This window comes from Pantherophis guttatus, chromosome 1 (genome assembly GCF_059756535.1).
Source record: "Pantherophis guttatus breed Tessera chromosome 1, ASM5975653v1, whole genome shotgun sequence".
NCBI lineage: Eukaryota > Metazoa > Chordata > Lepidosauria > Squamata > Colubridae > Pantherophis > Pantherophis guttatus.
In genome coordinates, this window is record NC_142063.1 from 12,921,748 (window position 1) to 12,938,743 (window position 16,996).

General features: G+C 48.3%; 1 protein-coding gene across 2 annotated transcripts in view; it reads right to left on the reverse strand.

Annotated features, from left to right (window-relative positions):
• SHC2 (SHC adaptor protein 2) overlaps positions 1-16,996 on the reverse strand; it is a 61,172-nt gene that overhangs the window by 790 nt on the left and 43,386 nt on the right. For both annotated transcript variants that reach the window (XM_087893657.1, XM_060681506.2), the window contains 3 exons: positions 14,692-14,847; positions 5,355-5,662; positions 1,174-1,310 (listed from right to left, as the gene is read on the reverse strand). In XM_087893657.1, coding sequence (XP_087749783.1) covers positions 1,182-1,310; positions 5,355-5,662; positions 14,692-14,847 — 593 coding nt within the window. In that variant the 3' untranslated portion in view covers positions 1,174-1,181. The remainder of the gene's footprint in view (positions 1-1,173; positions 1,311-5,354; positions 5,663-14,691; positions 14,848-16,996) is intronic.

The window sequence follows — 16,996 nt, forward strand, 5'->3', positions numbered from 1 at the left end:
CCGCCGCAAACATTGGGAAATAAAACCAGACAGATGGATGGCAATGTTAAATTTAGAGTTTATTGCTGTGCGCAATGAATCAACTGGATTCAGGTAGCATCTAAATAGGAGAGGGGAGGGGAGGGAGGAAATGGGGAGGGGAACAAGAGGGGAGGGGAAGGGGAAAGAGAAGGAAAGGGGGAAGGAAAGGGGAGGGGAGGGGGAAAGGGGGAAGGGAAGGAGGAAGGAAAGGGGAGGGGAGGGGAAAGGGAAAGGGGAAAGGAAGGGGAGGGCGAGAGGAAGGGGAAGAGGGAAGGGGGAAGGAGAAGGGAAAAGAGAAGGGGAGGGAGAGGGAGAATGGAAAGGGAAGGGTGGAGGGAGTGGGGAAGGGGAAAGAGAAGGAAAGGGAGAAGGGAAGGGAGAGAGGAAGGGGAAAGAGAAGGGGAGGGGAGGGGGAGAGGAAAAGGGGGAAGGGAAGGAGGAAGGAGAGGGGGGAGAAAGGGGAAGGGGAAAAAGAAGGGGAGGGGAGGGGAAGGGAAGGAGGAAGGGGGAGTGGAGGGGAAAGGGGAAGGGAAAGGGGAGAGGAAGGGGAAAGGGGAAGGGAAGGTAAAAGAGAAGGAAAGGGGGAAGGGGAGAGGAAGAGGGAAGGGGGAAGGGGAAGGGAAAAGAGAAGGGGGGAGAGTGCGAAGGGAAGGGTGGAGGGAGTGGGGAAGAGGAAAGAGAAGGAAAGGAGAAAGAGAAGGGGAGGGGGAGGGGGAGGGGAAAGGGGGAAGGGAAGGAGAAAGGGGAGGGGAGGGGAGGGGAAAGAGAAGGAAAGAGAGAGTGGGAAGGGAAGGAAGAAAAGATCTTTGATGCTTGTCTTGGATATAGAATCTTACAAACAATCAATGCTAACGCCAGCCTTACTCTGAGGTTGCAATAAGAGAATCACGCAAGTCTACAACCAGCTCTCCCCTCCTTTCCTTTTGCCTTCCGGAGAACAAGGCAGGGTCCCTTCTGAAGCCCTTCCCAGGCCCCTTTTCCTTCTGGGGGCTGAGCTATCCCTTATCCGACCATTGTCTGGGCTGCGGCCCTTCCTCCTTCTCTCTTCCCACCACCCCCCCAGGCCGTTCTCACAAGACCCTTGTTGCTTCTCCCCAACCTCCACCCACCCCACCCCACCCCGGCACGTGATCAGGACCGCCGGTGCCTTACCACAAACATCAGGGCTTCCATCTCACCACCTGCCGCAGGTGGAGTTCGCTCTCCGCAGCCACGATTGGCTGCTCGTTTTGCAGGTGATAATTTATGAGGTGGCTGATGCTTTCGAACAAGGCGTCCTTTGTTCTCACCTGGGGGAAAACAACAAGGGTGAGAAACGGGAATGCGGAGCTCCCGCCTTTCCCTCCCTTATCAGGAATCAAGATTTCAACGGGTCAGTCGGATAAAAAAACAGAACAAACAGACGAGAACGTACATTGCCAGAGTAGCTGGGAAACCAGTCTGTCCAGCACCACCGCCACCACTTCTACCCAGATTCGTTTAGCGACCGTTCAATGTTACAACAGCACCATGACTGCAAAAGTTACCGTTTACAAGGGTAAAAGGAAGTGGTGTGGCCCACCAGCTGCTGGCGGAGCTGGCGGCGGCCGAGGAGGAGGTTGGGGCAGAACCTGGGACAGCTCTGGAGTCTGGGGAAGGCTCTGATCAGAAGGCTGGAATCGAAGATGAGTGAGGAAGAGGAACAGCTGGGGCCTGTTCCAGATGCACGTATGCACAGTGTTCTGCCCCAGCTACGGACCCCAAAGACCGCAGCACACACAAAGTCTGTACGAACCTTAGTTTACTAAATTAAATCAGTCTTTTTCAAACAAAGACTGTTAATTAACTTTCTTAACAGCCTACAAGAAGCCAAAGAATAAATAATCGTAATCTTACTAGGGTTGGCAAAAAGCCCAGAAGCAATTTGCAGGACACTGATAAAAAGAACTAAGATCCAGACAACGAGAGTGAATTAGGTTGTTCCCTGCAAATGGCCTCAGTCAACGTCCTTCCTTAAATAGGCTAAGGGAGTGGCCAATTAGCCCCAAGCCTTACTCTCGAGGAGACCTCCTCCTGAGGAGCCACTCCTGCTTTTTGGCAGCTCTGCGCGCCTGTGCATCGAGAAGAGGCTCCTCCTCTTCGTCCTCTTCACTTAAGGGAGTTTCTGGAGGTTCTGAAGGCCCTGGCTGAATCCCCGCCTCTGGCACCACATCTTCTCCAGCCTCCTCATTGTCTGACTCAAGTGCCAGCTGAGTCAGCCTCAACACCACACCATAATTGTTCTGCCCCAGCTATGGGCCCCAAAGAACGCAGCACACACAAAGTCTGTACAAAACTTAATTTACTAAAATAACTCAGTCTTTTCCAACAAAGGCTGTTAATAAACTTTAACAGCCTACAAGAAACCAAAGATAAAGTAATCACAATCTTACTAAGGTTGGCAGAAAGCCCAGAAGCAATTTGCAGAGAATCCAGATGCGAAGGAGAATGAACTAAAGTTGTTTCCTACAAATTGCTTCAGTCGGTGTTCCTCCTTAAATAGGCTAAGGGAGTGGCCAATTAGCCCCAAGCCTTACTCTCGAGGAGACCTCCTCCTGAGGAGCCACTCCTGCTTTTTGGCAGTTCTGCGCACCCGTGCATCGAGAAGAGGCTCCTCCTCTTCTTCGTCTTTACCCATGGAAGCTTCTGGAAGTGCTGAAGGCCCTGGCTGAATCCCCGCCTCTGGCACCACATCTTCTCCAGCCTCCTCATTGTCTGACTCAAGTGCCAGCTGCACAGGCTGCTGGCGCAGCACCATACCAGCCTCCTCGCTGTCAGAATCAGCTACTAGCTGCACAGGCCGCTGACGGGCCACAACACACAGAGCTGTCAGGACAACTGAGGAGAGTTGTCTCGGGAAGCAAAGCACACATGGACGCTGAATGGCCCCTCCCTGGCTGGGGAATAAACAGAAGGAAAGGGGAGTGGTGGTCGTAGGAGACAACCGTTTGGATTTCTGAAGATTTTGCTCATCGTGTTTCGTGCTTCAGAGACTGCTTGCCAGAACTTAATTTGCAGCTTTGCGGCTGGGAGCTCACGGCCTGGCAATCGTCGCAAGGAACTGAGAAGGTCTGTTATTGCAGTTAACTCCTTGAAGGACTCTTGCCTGGACTTTTCGGTGGGTGAACGCCATTAATTCACAGGAGATAAATAAAGAGGGGGGTTTGGGGACAAGGAGTCTGTTTCTTGCTTCTGCTAAGGCTGGGTCAGAACAGGAAGTTACGATCGTATTTCACATTTACGTGACCGTTGCTGCATCTTCCATGGTCACGTGATCAAAATTCAGAGGCTTGGCAACTGACTCATATTTAGGACAGTCGCAGCGTCCCGGGAGGGTCAGGTGATTCCCCTTTTGCGACCTTCTGATATGCATAGTCGATGGGGAAGCCAGATTCACTTAACAACCGGGTCATTAACTGAACAACTGCAATGATTCATTTAACAACCAGGTCATTAACTGAACAACTGCATTGATTCATTTAACAACTGGATCATTGACTGAACAACTGCAGTGATTCATTTAACAACCAGGTCATTAATTAAACAACTGCCATGATTCATTTAACAACCGGATCATTAACTGGACACGTTCAGTGATTCACTTAACAATGGTGCCATTAACTGAACAACTGCAGTGATTCATTTAACAACCAGATCATTAACTGAACACATGCAGTGGTTCACTTAACAATAGTGCCATTAACTGAACAACTGCATTGATTCATTTAACAACAGTGCCATTAACTGAACAACTGCAATGACTCATTTAACAACCGTGGCAAGGAAGGTCGTATAATGAGGCAAAATTCATTTAACAAATGTCTCGCTTAGCAATAGAAATGTTGGGCTCAATTGTGGTTGTAAATCGAGGACTACCTGTACTGATGAGGAAAGATTGCCTAAAATGTGCAATCTGTTTCCCTCAAACTTAACCTCCAGTGCCAAAATGAGTTTAAAAATTACCCAAACTTGGATAGTGTGATTATAACCCTGTGGGATGAATCATACAGAGGGATACAGGACAACCTCTTCATCTATTCGTGGTTGTCCTTTCAGCTTTCGCCATGTTTCCCAATTATTTTCACACATTTCTTTCCCCTTTCTCACAGCAACACTTCCTGTTTGAGGAGCCTGTGCTATGGTGTTGTGCCAGACCTTATCTCCCAGGATTGCTCACACGCTGCAAGGAGGTTATTCATTACACTGAGCATTAATTAAAAACAACATATTAACCAGCCCATCAACCAAGTCTACTATAATCCTCCTTTCCCCCCCCCTTATTCCTCACAAAGGTTGCCAGCTCATTTATCACTTCATCTCACAATGGGAGGGAGAGAGGGAGGGAGGGAGGGAGGAAAGAAGGAAGGAAGGAAGGAGAAGAGAGGGAAAGGGATGAAGAGAAGAAAAGGAAGGAGGGAAGGAGGAACAGAAATGAAGGGAAGGGAAGGGAAGGAAAGGAAAAAAAGGAAAAAGGAAAGGGAGGGAAGGAAAGGAGAAAGGGAAGGGAAGGAAAGGAAAAGGGTAAGGAAAGGAAAGGAAAGGAAAGGAAAGGAAAGGAAAGGAAAGGAAAGGAAAGGAAAGGAAAGGAAAGGAAAGGAAAGGAATGGAATGGAATGGAATGGAAAGGGAAGGAAAAGATAGGAAAGCGGAAAGGGAAGGGAAGGAAAGGAAAGGGAAGGAAAGGAAAGGAAAGGAAAGGAAAGGAAAGGAAAGGAAAGGAAAGGAAAGGAAAGGAAAGGAAAGGAAAGGAAAGGAAAGGAATGGAATGGAATGGAAAGGGAAGGAAAAGATAGGAAAAGGGAAACGGAAGGGAAGGGAAGGGAAGGGAAGGGAAGGGAAGGGAAAGATAGGAAAAGGGAAAGGGAAGGGAAGGGAAGGGAAGGGAAGGGAAAGGAAAGGAAAGGAAAGGAAAGGAAGGGAAGGGAAGGGAAGGGAAGGGAAGGGAAAGGAAGGGAAGGGAAGGGAAGGGAGTAAATAGAGAAGGAAGGGAAAGGGGAAAAATCAGGATTAGGATCTCCCTTTTTCCTGCTGGTGGATCCCTCTAGTGATCCCAGAATTTCGCATGGGAATTAACTGGCCAGCTGACAATGTTGATGATAATTTATCATCTAAGTGATGTCCTCATTCGTCCTTATTTTTGTTGCTTCCCAGCCTTCGAGAAAGTAGAGTAGCGGAGCTTCCTTGCAAAGCCCAGGACCTCAAGAGACAGCCTCACTGCCTTATTTTGCCTTTTCTACGGCAAACAAAAGAACATCCAGGCTGCCTATCTCAGGGCCAGTGCGCTCCAAATCCTGCTTTGGTTCCCGGGCACTTACCACGCCTTCAGGATCGACCAGGAGCAAATGTTTCGGCTGCCCGCTGTGCATCCCTGTCAGAACGTATTGCCCGGGGTTGGTGATACTGTCCCGGACTAAAAAGTCACCGTCAGTGTGCAGCAATTTCTCCGCATCCCGTCGGCTCATTTTGCCATGGTACCACAGTTCCTGCTTCAACTGGTCTTCGGTGGGGGCAATGGGAGCCTTGCGGCTGGGCGGGCTGGGCCACCGGTCCTCAATTTGGAGCCCGCTCTGCACCCCGCAAGCCGACATGGACTCGTGGTGCTTTAGAGCATCTTCGAAAGGCCCTGGGATGGGAAAGGGAGAGGAAACATCCAGGATGGCTTAGATCCATTAGCATTCCTATTTCCCTATGCCTAGTTTTTACGTTTTATAAGCTAGAAACTGGGAGACTGTGAGTTCTAGCTTCGCCTTGGGCCAATCACTTTCTCTCAGCCCTGGGAAGGAGGCAATGGCCACCCCAATGATGCCCTTGAAGTGATGTCCCGGTGCCTAGAGGCCGTGCGGATCTGGATGGGGAAGAACAGGCTCAGGCTCAACCCATCCAAGACTGAGTGGCTGTGGTTCCCGGCATCCCGATATAGTCAGTTGACTCCATCACTGACTACTGGGGGCGAGTCTTTGGCCCCCACGGAGAGGGCTCGCAACTTGGCCGTCCTCCTGGATACGCAGCTGTCCTTGGAGGAACATCTGACGGCTGTGGCCAGGGGGACTTTTTACCAGGTCCGCCTGATCCGCCAGTTGCGGCCCTTCCTAGATCCGGATTCCTTGTGCACAGTCACTCATGCCCTCGTCAACTCTCGCCTGGACTACAGCAATGCTCTCTACATGGGGCACCCCTTGAAGAGCACCCGGAGACTTCAGCTGGTCCAGAATGCGGCCGCACGGGTAGTGACGGGAGCCGCATGGCGCTCCCACATAACACCCCTCCTGCGTGAGCTGCACTGGCTCCCAGTGGTCTTCCGGGTGCGCTTCAAGGTGTTGGTTATCACCTTTAAAGCGCTCCATGGCATTGGACCTGGATACCTTCGAGACCGTCTGCTGCCACCAACGACCTCCCACCGACCGAGAGGGCCTCCTCAGGGTGCCATCGGCCAAGCAATGTAGACTGGTGGCCCCCAGGGGGAGGGCCTTCTCTGGGGGGGGGCACCTGCCCTCTGGAATCAATTGCCCCCAGAGATACGAAGGTGCCTTCCGCCGTGCCCTGAAGACCTTCCTTTTTCAGCAAGCCGGGCTGGCTTAACACATTTTTAAATGTTTTTAATAGGTTTTGTTATTGTTTCTTTTTTAATTATGGGGCCAAATTTATATATATCTTTTTAAATTGTTTTTAATGTTTGTATTTATGTTTTTTACTTTGGCTGTACACCGCCCTGAGTCCTTCGGGAGAAGGGCGGCCTATAAATTTGATAATAAATAAATAAATTTTAAAAAATGGCAAATCAGTTCTGAAAAATCTTACCCAGAAAACTGCAGACTGCAGTTTCTGAGAATTGAATATGGAAGAATGGCTGGTTGGTTGGTTGGTTGATAGGGAGGGAGGGAGATAGATAGATAGAGACAGTGGTGGGTTCCTCCCGGTTTGGCCCGGTTCCACCGAGCCGGTAGCGGTGACGGTTATAAAGCAGCAGCTGCTGATCTTTTTAACGGCAATAACTAATACATTTATATTTTACCTTCTCTAGGGTTACATCATAATTTCCTTCTTTCCACATTCTACCCTTTCTAATCATCAAACCCATAAATCACTTTTTTTTTTCTTTTTCCAGTAAAAAGCCCATCAGGGGTTTCCATTCAGGCCAGATGCTTATTTACTTTTGAGAGCTTCGGTTGTGCGTTGAAATGATGAGGATTGAAAGTGTGCGTGGGAACACATTTTCATCTATGCATCTCCCAGAGCACTTTAGTTATTGATAAATGCGCCAATTATCTAACTTGGCCGCAGAATAAGCAAATAAAAATAGTAACCAACAGGGAGGGAGGGTGGGAAAGAAAAAATTCAGAGATCAAACCGAGAACGTAGCAGAAAGCTGTAGCAAAACAATAGGAAATAAAAAGGAGCAATTATTTTTAACTGCTGCGAGCCATCCAGAGTCATGAATTCGAGATGAGTGGCCATATAAATTGAAATAATAAATGCAAATATTTGGATGTCAGAAATGTCCAATTTGGTCTTTAGCATTTCCAGTGGAAAAGGATCAGGTAGCAGGCAATGGGGAAGGCTGTTTCCCTGGTGGCTGGCACACCTTGGAATCTTTCTTCCCAAAGAAGTTGAGACTTTGGAAACAGTGCAAAGAAGAGCAACTAAGATGATTAAGGGCCTGGAGACAGAAACATTTGAAGAATGGTTGCAGAAATGGGGTACAGCTGGTCAAGAGAAAAGGAGGACTAGGGGGGTGACATGATAGCAATGTTCCAATATTTGAGGGGCTGCCACAAAGAAGAGGGGGGGGGTCAGCTGATTTTTCAAAGCACCAAAAGGCAAAAGAAGAAACAATGGATGGAAACTAATCAAGGAGAGAAGCAACCTGGAATGAAGGAGAAACTTCCTAACGCTTTAAAGCTCTCCATGGCATTGGACCCGGGTACCTTCGAGACTGACTTCTGCCACCAATAGCCTCCCACCGGCCACTTCACTCCCACAGAGAGGGTCTCCTCAGGGTGCCATCGGCCAAGTTATGTCGGCTGGCGACACCCAGGGGGAGGGCCTTCTCTGTGGGAGCCCCAGCCCTGTGGAATGAACTGCCCCCGGAAGTGCGTAAGATCTCCGACCTCCGGGTATTTTGCTGTGCACTCAAGACCCTGTTGTTCCGCCAGGCCGGGCTATCAACATAATAATTTTAAATTGGGTGTTTTAAATTTTAAATTTCTGGGGTTTTAAATCGAGCCAAATTTATTTAATAATTTTAAACTATTTTAACTGATGTTGTCTTGTGTTTTTAATAGGATGTACACCGCCCTGAGTCCTTCGGGAGAAGGGCGGTATAGAAATAAAATTATTCTTATTCTTATTCTAACAGTGAAGACAATTAACCAGTGGAAGAAGTTGCCTTCAGACATTGTGGGTGCTTCATCATTGGAGGTTTTTAAGAAGAAACTGGACAGTCACTTGTCTGAAATGATTTAGGGCAGTGTTGGCGAACCTTTTCAGCACAGAGTGCCGAAATGGGAATGTGAGTCTGCGTGCGCGTGCAGGAAACCGAAAGAGCAGCTACCTGGTGCGCATGCGCACACTGGGAAGATGCCCTTCCGGTTTCCGGTGCCCGCAGGTGCACTGGCCACCTGGTCTTCTGGTTTCAGGTGTGCATGCATGTGCAAAGAGCAGCTGGCCAGTGCACATGCGTGCTGGAAACCAAAAGATCATCTTCCCGGCGCAGGCATGCACGCGGGGCGGCTGCTCTTCCAGTTTCCGGCACTCCCGCGCCTGTGAAGACCAGCTGGTTGGCGCACCGGAAGCCGGAAGAGCAATGGCCGACAGCTCGCGTGCCCAGAGAGATGGCTCTGTGTGCCACTTCCGGCACGCGTGCCATAGGTTCACCATCACTGATATAGGGCCTCCTGCTTAAGCAGGGGGCAGGACTCTAGAACACCTCCAAGGTCCCTTCCAGCTGATTGATTGAGAAATTGAGCAGGCCTGTCCAAACAGGAATCCAGCATGAATACCGTATTTTTCGGAGTATAAGACACACCGGAGTATAAAACGCACCTACCTTTTTTGGTGAGGAAAAGAAGAAAAAGAAATCTCCTTCTGCCTCTGAGCAATTCTGCCTCCTTGCAGCAAACAGCAAAAAGCCTGCTTTACTTTCAGTTTCCTTTTCAGCATAGCTTGATTAGCACAAGGGGAAAAAAATCTGCTCCAGCAATTTACCTCTTTGCAGCCAGCAGCAGAGCCCTGCGCAAAACAGCTGAGAGCGAATCAGCTGGGAGTCGGGAGGCCGATCCAATCAACTTGCGCTAATTAGGCTGTGCTGAAGCTGAAAGGAGCTGTTTTTTCTTGCTGTTTGCTCACAAGAAGGTAACTGCTGGGGAGGCAGAGGCCAAACGGTGGGGGCCAGTGGGTGGGCGGGGCTACATTCGGCGTATAAGACGCACCTAAATTTTCATCCCCTTTTAGGGGGGGAAAAGGTGCGTCTTATACTCCGAAAAATATGGTACTTTTCTCTGTCCTATTAGCTCAGTCCATGGTCCTGAATCCACATTGGCAGGCTCCGCTCCTGATCACAATTATTCATTCCCAGCCATCTTTACCTGAACGTATTTGCAAAACCAATTCAAATCCTCTGTCTTCCTTCCCGACAAATAAGACCTGGAGATCTGGGAATAACACCACGTGATTTTGATTCTATCCCTCTGTTAATGCAGTCCTAGGCTTTTTTTTTGGAAGCTGCAGCATACTGCTCGATCATATTTAAGCAGTTGTCCACCAAGACTCCCAGATCTCCATGTCTGTTTGTTGGGAAGAAAGACAGAGGATTTGAATTGGATTTGCAAATGAGTTCAGGTCAAGATATGGTGCTGGGAATGTATAGTTGTGATCAGAAGCCGAAGGCTGCCAAGGTAGATTCAGCACCATGGACAGCGCTAATAGAATTCGCTAATAGAGTTAGTAACACTTTATAAGCCCTTGATAAGACCCCACTTGGAATCCTGCATCCAGTTTTGGTCACCACAATATCTTAAAAAAGATACTTATAAAATACTTATACATATTGGAGTCTGGAAAGAGTGCAGAGAAGAGCAGCAAAGATGATTAGAGGTCTGAAGGCTAAAACATATGAAGAGCAGTTGCAGGAATTGGGTATGGATAGATAGATAGATAGATAGATAGATAGATAGATAGATAGATAGATAGATAGATAGATAGATAATTTTATTTCTATACCACCCCTCTCCCGAAGGACTCGGGGCAGTGCACAGCCAAATAAAAAGCACAATACAAATCCCAAGAGCCTTGGTAGTACAGTGGTCTAAGGCACCCTGTTATTAAGCTGGTTATTAAGATCAGATGCCTGCAATTACTGCAGGTTCGAATCTCGCCAAGGCTCAAGGTTGACTCAGCCTTCCATCCTTTCTAAGGTAGGTAAATTGAGGACCCAGTTTGTGGGGGCAATAAGCTGACTTTGTATAAATATACAAAAGTATGAAGGCTATTGCTTAGCACATTGTAAGCCGCCCTGAGTCTCCGGAGAAGGGCGGCATATAAATCAAATTTAAAAAAAAAAAATTAAATTTAAAAATTATTAAAATTATTACATTTACAGCCAAGATTCGTTAAAAACCCAAAAATTTAATACTCCAAATTAAAACTCCTTTACAAAGATAGCCCTGCCTGTCGGAAGAGCAGGGTCTTGAGGGCACAGCGAAAAACTCGGAGGTCAGAGATTATGCGTATTTCCGGGGGCAGTTCGTTCCAAAGGGCAGGAGCTCCCACAGAGAAGGCTCTCCCCTTGGGTGTCGCCAGCCAACATAGTTTGGCCGACGGCACCCTGAGGAGTCCCTCTCTGTGGGAGCGAACTGGTCGGTGGGAGGCTATCGGTGGCAGAAGGCGGTCTCGTAAGTACCCCGGCCCTAAGCCATGGAGCGCTTTAAAGGTGGTAACCAACACCTTGAATCGCACCTGGAAGACCACTGGGAGCCAGTGCAGCTCGCGCAGGAGAGGTGTTACATGAGCGCAACGGGTTGCACCCATAATCACCCGCGCGGCTGCATTCTGGACCAGTTGGAGCCTCCGAGTGCTCCAGTCTGGTCCAGAATGCACTAGTCTGATGCAAAGAAGGATTAGGGGTTACATGATAGCAGGGTTACTGTTAGGATATGGTTTGAGCCTAACAGGTTGTCCAGGCAATATATGTATTCTGTGACTTTAATATGAATATGTATTGTGTGACTTTAAAGTTTTACTGCTGATTCATTGTAATGCTGAGTCATGTGTAATTAGATAATCACTAGTTGTAAACGTATTTAAGAAAGGTACTGTAACGTATTCAGTTGATGATAAGCTACCATTGTGTGTGGAGTTGCTACCATTGTGCTATGATCGGTTGGATGGATCTGCTACCATCGTGGTTTGTGAACCAGAGTGAGTTTGTTATTCTAACCAACTACTGTTTGTGTGGTAAGAAGATTTTGTATCACTGGACTGATTTAACTGGCAAAGACTTGGATTGATTTAAAGACTATGAGATTGTTTTTTCACTATAAAGTAAACTTTTGATAAACCAGTTTGCACATCTCTTATTCATTGCTCTCAGCAACGTTTCTCTGTGCTCTACACTCTGCTGGTTGGTAACACAACAACAATATCCTTAACAGTTACAACAGTTGAGGGCTGCCACAAAGAAGAGAAGGGGTCAACCTATTTTCCAAAGCACCTGAAGGCAGGACAAGAAGCAATGGATGGAAACTGATGAAGGAGAAAAGCAATCTAGAACTAAAGAAAAATTTCCTGACAATGAGAACAATAAATCAGTGTGGAAAGACTTGGCTCCAGAAGTTGTGGGTGCTCCATCACTGGAGGCTTTTTAAGAAGAGATTGGACAACCATTTGTCTGAAATGGTATAATATGCTCTCCTGCTTGAGCAAGAGGTTGGACTAGAAGACCTCCGAAGTGCCTCCCAACTCCGCTATTCTGTAAAGAAATTATGCACAATAGGGAAATGTATTTAAGTATTTTCAGCTACGGATATGTTTCTTCAAGCTGTAAACTTGAGAAGAGGTTGAGCCAGTGTGGGTCAATCTTGGCTACTTTAAAAGGTCTGGAGTTCAACTCCCAGAATTGGCTGGAGAATTCTGGGAGTTTCAGTCGTCACATCTTAAAGTGGTTGAAAACACTGGGTTGGACATAAGGTTTGAGTATAGAGTCCGACTATTTCTAATTACCTCACCTAGTCCGGGTTCCATTCTTCCTTGAAACTGGATTAGGAATTTTGCCCAGTAAAATAAATTTTCCCTCCTGCCCTCATCACTCTCCCCCAACATATTCAAATTTCATGATTATTTTCCTGATGCTTCCTTTCCTGCAACCTGAGCATCATTTTAAAGTACGAAGGTATTAATAGCATTATTATTCCATGGTTCAGGAGAGGCGCTGCATTCTCTTGTCATTGGCACTGACAGCATTGGCAAATGTAATTTTAATTAGATTTTTATCCTGCCTTTATTACTTTACAAGTAACTCAGTGGCGAATATATCTAATACTCCTTCTTCCTATTTTCCCCACAACAACAACCCTGTGAAGTGGGTTCAGCTGAGAGAGAGGGCCTGGCCCAAAGTCACTCAGCCAACTTTCATGCCTAAGGCGGGACTAGAATTCACCATTTCCTGGTGATTGGACCAAGTCGCCCAGCTGGCTTTCATGCCTAAGGCGGGACTAGAACCCACCATTTCCTGGTGATTGGCCCAAATCGCCCAGCTGGCTTTCATCCCTAAGGCGGGACTAGAACTCACGGTCTCCTGGTGATTGGCCCAAATTCTCCAGCTGGCTTTCATGCCTAAAGCAGGACTAGAACCAGTGGTGGGATTCAGCCAGTTCAGGCTGGTTCAGACGAACCGGTTGTTAAATTGCTGGCTGGCCCCGCCCCTTCCAGGAGTCTTCACATGCTCGTTTTTGCTTCCAGGAGGCTACAGGGAGGCCTATTAGGCCCAGAACAGGGTGCAGGGGGATACGGCGCAGCCCTCCCATGGCCTGTTTTTGCTCCCAGGAGGCTGCAGAGAGGCCTACTAGGCCCACAACAGAGCGTAGGGGCAGAGGTGGGTTTCAGTAGGTTCTGACCAGTTCTGGAGAACCGGTAGCGGAAATTTTGAGTAGTTCGGAGAACCGGTAGTAAAAATTCTGGCTGGCCCCGCCCCCATCTATTCTCTGTCTCCCAAGTCCCAGCTGATCAGGAGGAAATGGGGATTTTGCAGTATCCTTCCCCTGGAGTGGGGTGGGAATGGAGATTTTACAGTATCCTTCCCAGTGGTGGATTCCTCCAGGTTCGGTCCGGTTCGGCCGAGACGGTAGCGGTGACGATATGACGTCACCGAACCGGTTCTCCCCCCCCCCGCCCTCCCCCCCCCACCCCTCCACGTTACTCTTACCTTTTATTTGGCCCCACCCCCAATCTATTGCTGCCTCCTGAGTCCCAGCTGATGACTAGAGGGAAAAAAACTGTTTAAACTCTTGCCGCGGGGCTTCAAAGGGCCGCCCTACAGCTGATCAGTGTTAAAGGCAAACAAATGAGTCGGGTCGTAAGTGCGAGGACTGCTTGTAAGTGCAAGGACCTTCCAGAAATGACTCTGACCAGCTAGCCACGCCCACCCAGTCACATGACCTCCAAGCCACACCCACAAAATAAGCCACGCCCACAGAACCGGTAGTAAAAAAAATTAGAACCCACCCCTGATCCTTCCCCTGGCATGCCCACCAAGCCACACCCACAGAACCGGTACTAAAAAACATTTGAAACCCACCACCGCACTGGGGGTTGCGGCATGGCCCTCCCGCTGCCCGTTTTTGCTCCCAGGGGGGTGCAGGAGGCCAAATGCTGCCTGTCCCTGGCCACGCCCACCCTGGCCACGCCCACCCAGCCAGGCATTAGGGCAGAGAACCGGTTGTTAAATTATTTGAATCCCACCACTGACTAGAAGTCACCTTTTCCTGGTGATTGGCCCAAATTGCCCAGCTGGCTTTCACGCCTAAGGCGGGGCTAGAACTCACCATCTCTTAGTGATTGGCCTAAAGCAGTGATGGCTAACCTTTTTGCCCTCACGTTCCAAAAGTGGGGGGAGTGTGGGGAGTCGCGGGTGCGGGTGCCCACATCCATAATTCAATGTGCCCCACCCTCTCGCGCATGCGCACGTGACCCCCCCACACACTTCCCCCTGCTTTTGGCACGCAATGGTATGGTGGGCTCGGTAGGCCCGTTTTCCCCATCCCTAGGCTCCAGAGGTTTCTAGGAGCCTGGGGAGGGCAAAAACAGCCTTCCCCATTCCCCCAGAGGCCTTCCGGAGTCCGAAAACAACCAGTTTCCCAACTTCTGGAGGGACCGGAAGGCCTGAAAATTAGTTGGCTGGTGCGCACATGCGCGCTGGAGCTGAGCTAGGGCAACACTTGCGTGCCCACCAATATGGCTCCGCGTGCCACCTGTGGCACCCGTGCCATAGGTTCGCCATCACGGGCCTAAAGTCACCCATACAGCTTTCATGCCTAAAACAAGAATTCACCGTCTCTTGGTTTCTCGTTCAGCACCTTCACTACTAGGCCAAACTGGCCTCTAGAACCAGTTCCAGGCAAAATCCTTCCCCAGCTTTCCCCATGAGACCCCTTCTCTTACGCATATCGAAAAGGTCTTTGGGAGGACTTTCCTCAGGTTTCCCAACATTGGCCTCCCAGCTGTTGAAGTTTTCGGTGTTGACATACATGTGCTGTTCGTAATCTTGAGAGCCCAAAGGTCTGCTGTCTGCCTGAACGTAGCCGTCACAACACTGACCTGAAAGACAGAACAGCAGCATTATTTCCATCGTTTTAACGACCTTCTGTTTCCCTCATTTAGACCCTTCAATTCCTTCTGCCCCATTCCCCAAATCAGTCTGCCTCTTCCAAAGTTTGGGAAAGAAAAAACAAAATCAGTCCTGTGTTTACATTTGCACGGGTTCGCCTAGTGCACCAATTGCGACCCTACTTCGATCGGGAGGCTCTCCTCACGGTCACTCATGCCCTGGTCACCTCACGGTTAGATGATTGCAACGCGCTCTACATGGGGCTACCCTTGAAAAGTGTTCGGAGACTACAGTTGGTCCAGAACGCAGCCGCGCGAGCTGTCGTGGGTGCACCTAGGTACACCCACATTACACCAATCCTCCGCGAGCTGCACTGGCTCCCTATTGGTCTCCGGTCACAATTCAAGGTGTTGGTTATTACCTTTAAAGCCCTACATGGCTCAGGGCCAGGGTATCTTCGAGACCGCCTTCTACCGCATAGCTCTCAGCGACCGGTAAGATCCCACAGAGTTGGTCTCCTCCGGGTCCCGTCAGCTAAACAATGTCGGCTGGCGGGCCCGTGGGGGAGGGCCTTCTCTGTGGCTGCCCCAGCTCTCTGGAACCAGTTACCTCCTGAGATCCAGACCATCCCCACCCTATTGGCCTTCCGGAAAGCAGTGAAGACCTGGCTTTTCTGGCAGGCCTGGGGCCGTTGATCTCGCTCTTGCGATCCGGTGAGACCGGCCATGAATGGTGTGAATGAGTTTTAATGTTTTTAATGTTTTTAATTCTTAAATGTTTTTTATAATGATTTTATTTATTATTTATTTACTATTATTTATTAATTTTATTTCTATACCGCCCTTCTCCCGAAGGACTCAGGGCGGTGTACAGCCTAATTAAAAACACAAAGACAAAATTTAAAAATTATTAAAATTATTAAATAATAGGCCCAATTTATAAAACCCCAAATTTAAAATCCCATTTAAAACCAATTAAAATCTTTACATTGATAGCCCATTTTAAATGCATTGTGAGCCGCCCTGAGTCTTCGGAGAGGGGCGGCATACGAATTGAATTAATAAATAATAAATAAATAATACACTGCTACTTATCTTCTGGCTTTACGGTATATAGATAGTCCTCAACTTACAACAGTTCATTTAGTGACCATTCAAAGTTGCAATGGCACTGGGGGAAAAAATGACTGGTGACCGTTTTTTCACACTTACAACCTTTGTAGCATCCCCATGGTCACATGATCAAAATCAGCCGTTTGGCAACTGACTCATACTTATGACAGTTGCAGTGTCCTGGAGTCCTGCAATCCCCTTTTGCGACCTTCTGACAAGCAAAGTCACTGGGGAAGGCAGATTCACTTAACAACTGGGGTTACTAACTTATCAACCGCAGTGATTCACTTAACAACGGTGGCAAGAAAAGTCGTAAACTGGGGCAAAACTCACCTAACAATTTTCTTTACTTAACGTAAATTTTGGGCTCAATTGTGGTCGTAGTTGTGGACTACTTATACATATTTGTGGACGTTCTTCTCTCATATAATTATCTTCTTTTTCCAAGAATGTATTTTTGAACAGAGGGAGGGAGCATCATAAAAATCCCCCAAAAATGCCAAATAGGGAAAGTTCCAGTCTGTCAGGGTTCCAAGTAACTCCCCCAACGAAAGGAGACTCCGAGGCTTGAAGTTCCTCAAAGTTCCATTTTCTTAGAGATGTCACATTGGCACACCTGGGAAAACCTGAATCTGAAAGCTTCCAGGTTTTCCCCACCCAAGGAAAGGAAAGTCCAAGTCCCTTCCCCCTGCACCCACATGTCCATCACATGGTACAATCAAAGCACCGTCCCATCTGGAGATGCCTCCCAGTTACACCCCTCCAGGTGCAGGGCAAGATGTCCTTGACTCTCTGAGAAAGGAATGTTATTATGACTACATATCACCCTAGCTCCATACAATCCCCCCTCCCAGTTTCCCACAGCACTAAATGTGGCAGGCCTGAAGGCCAAGTGCAAAAGATGGCTTCCAGGCCTGACACAGTCCTTATCTTGATTTGAGAATTTATTCTGAATTAATTAAATATGTAGGAACTAAATTACATCCCCCTTTCCTTATTTCCATCAATTTCAGAAGTTTGGACTCTA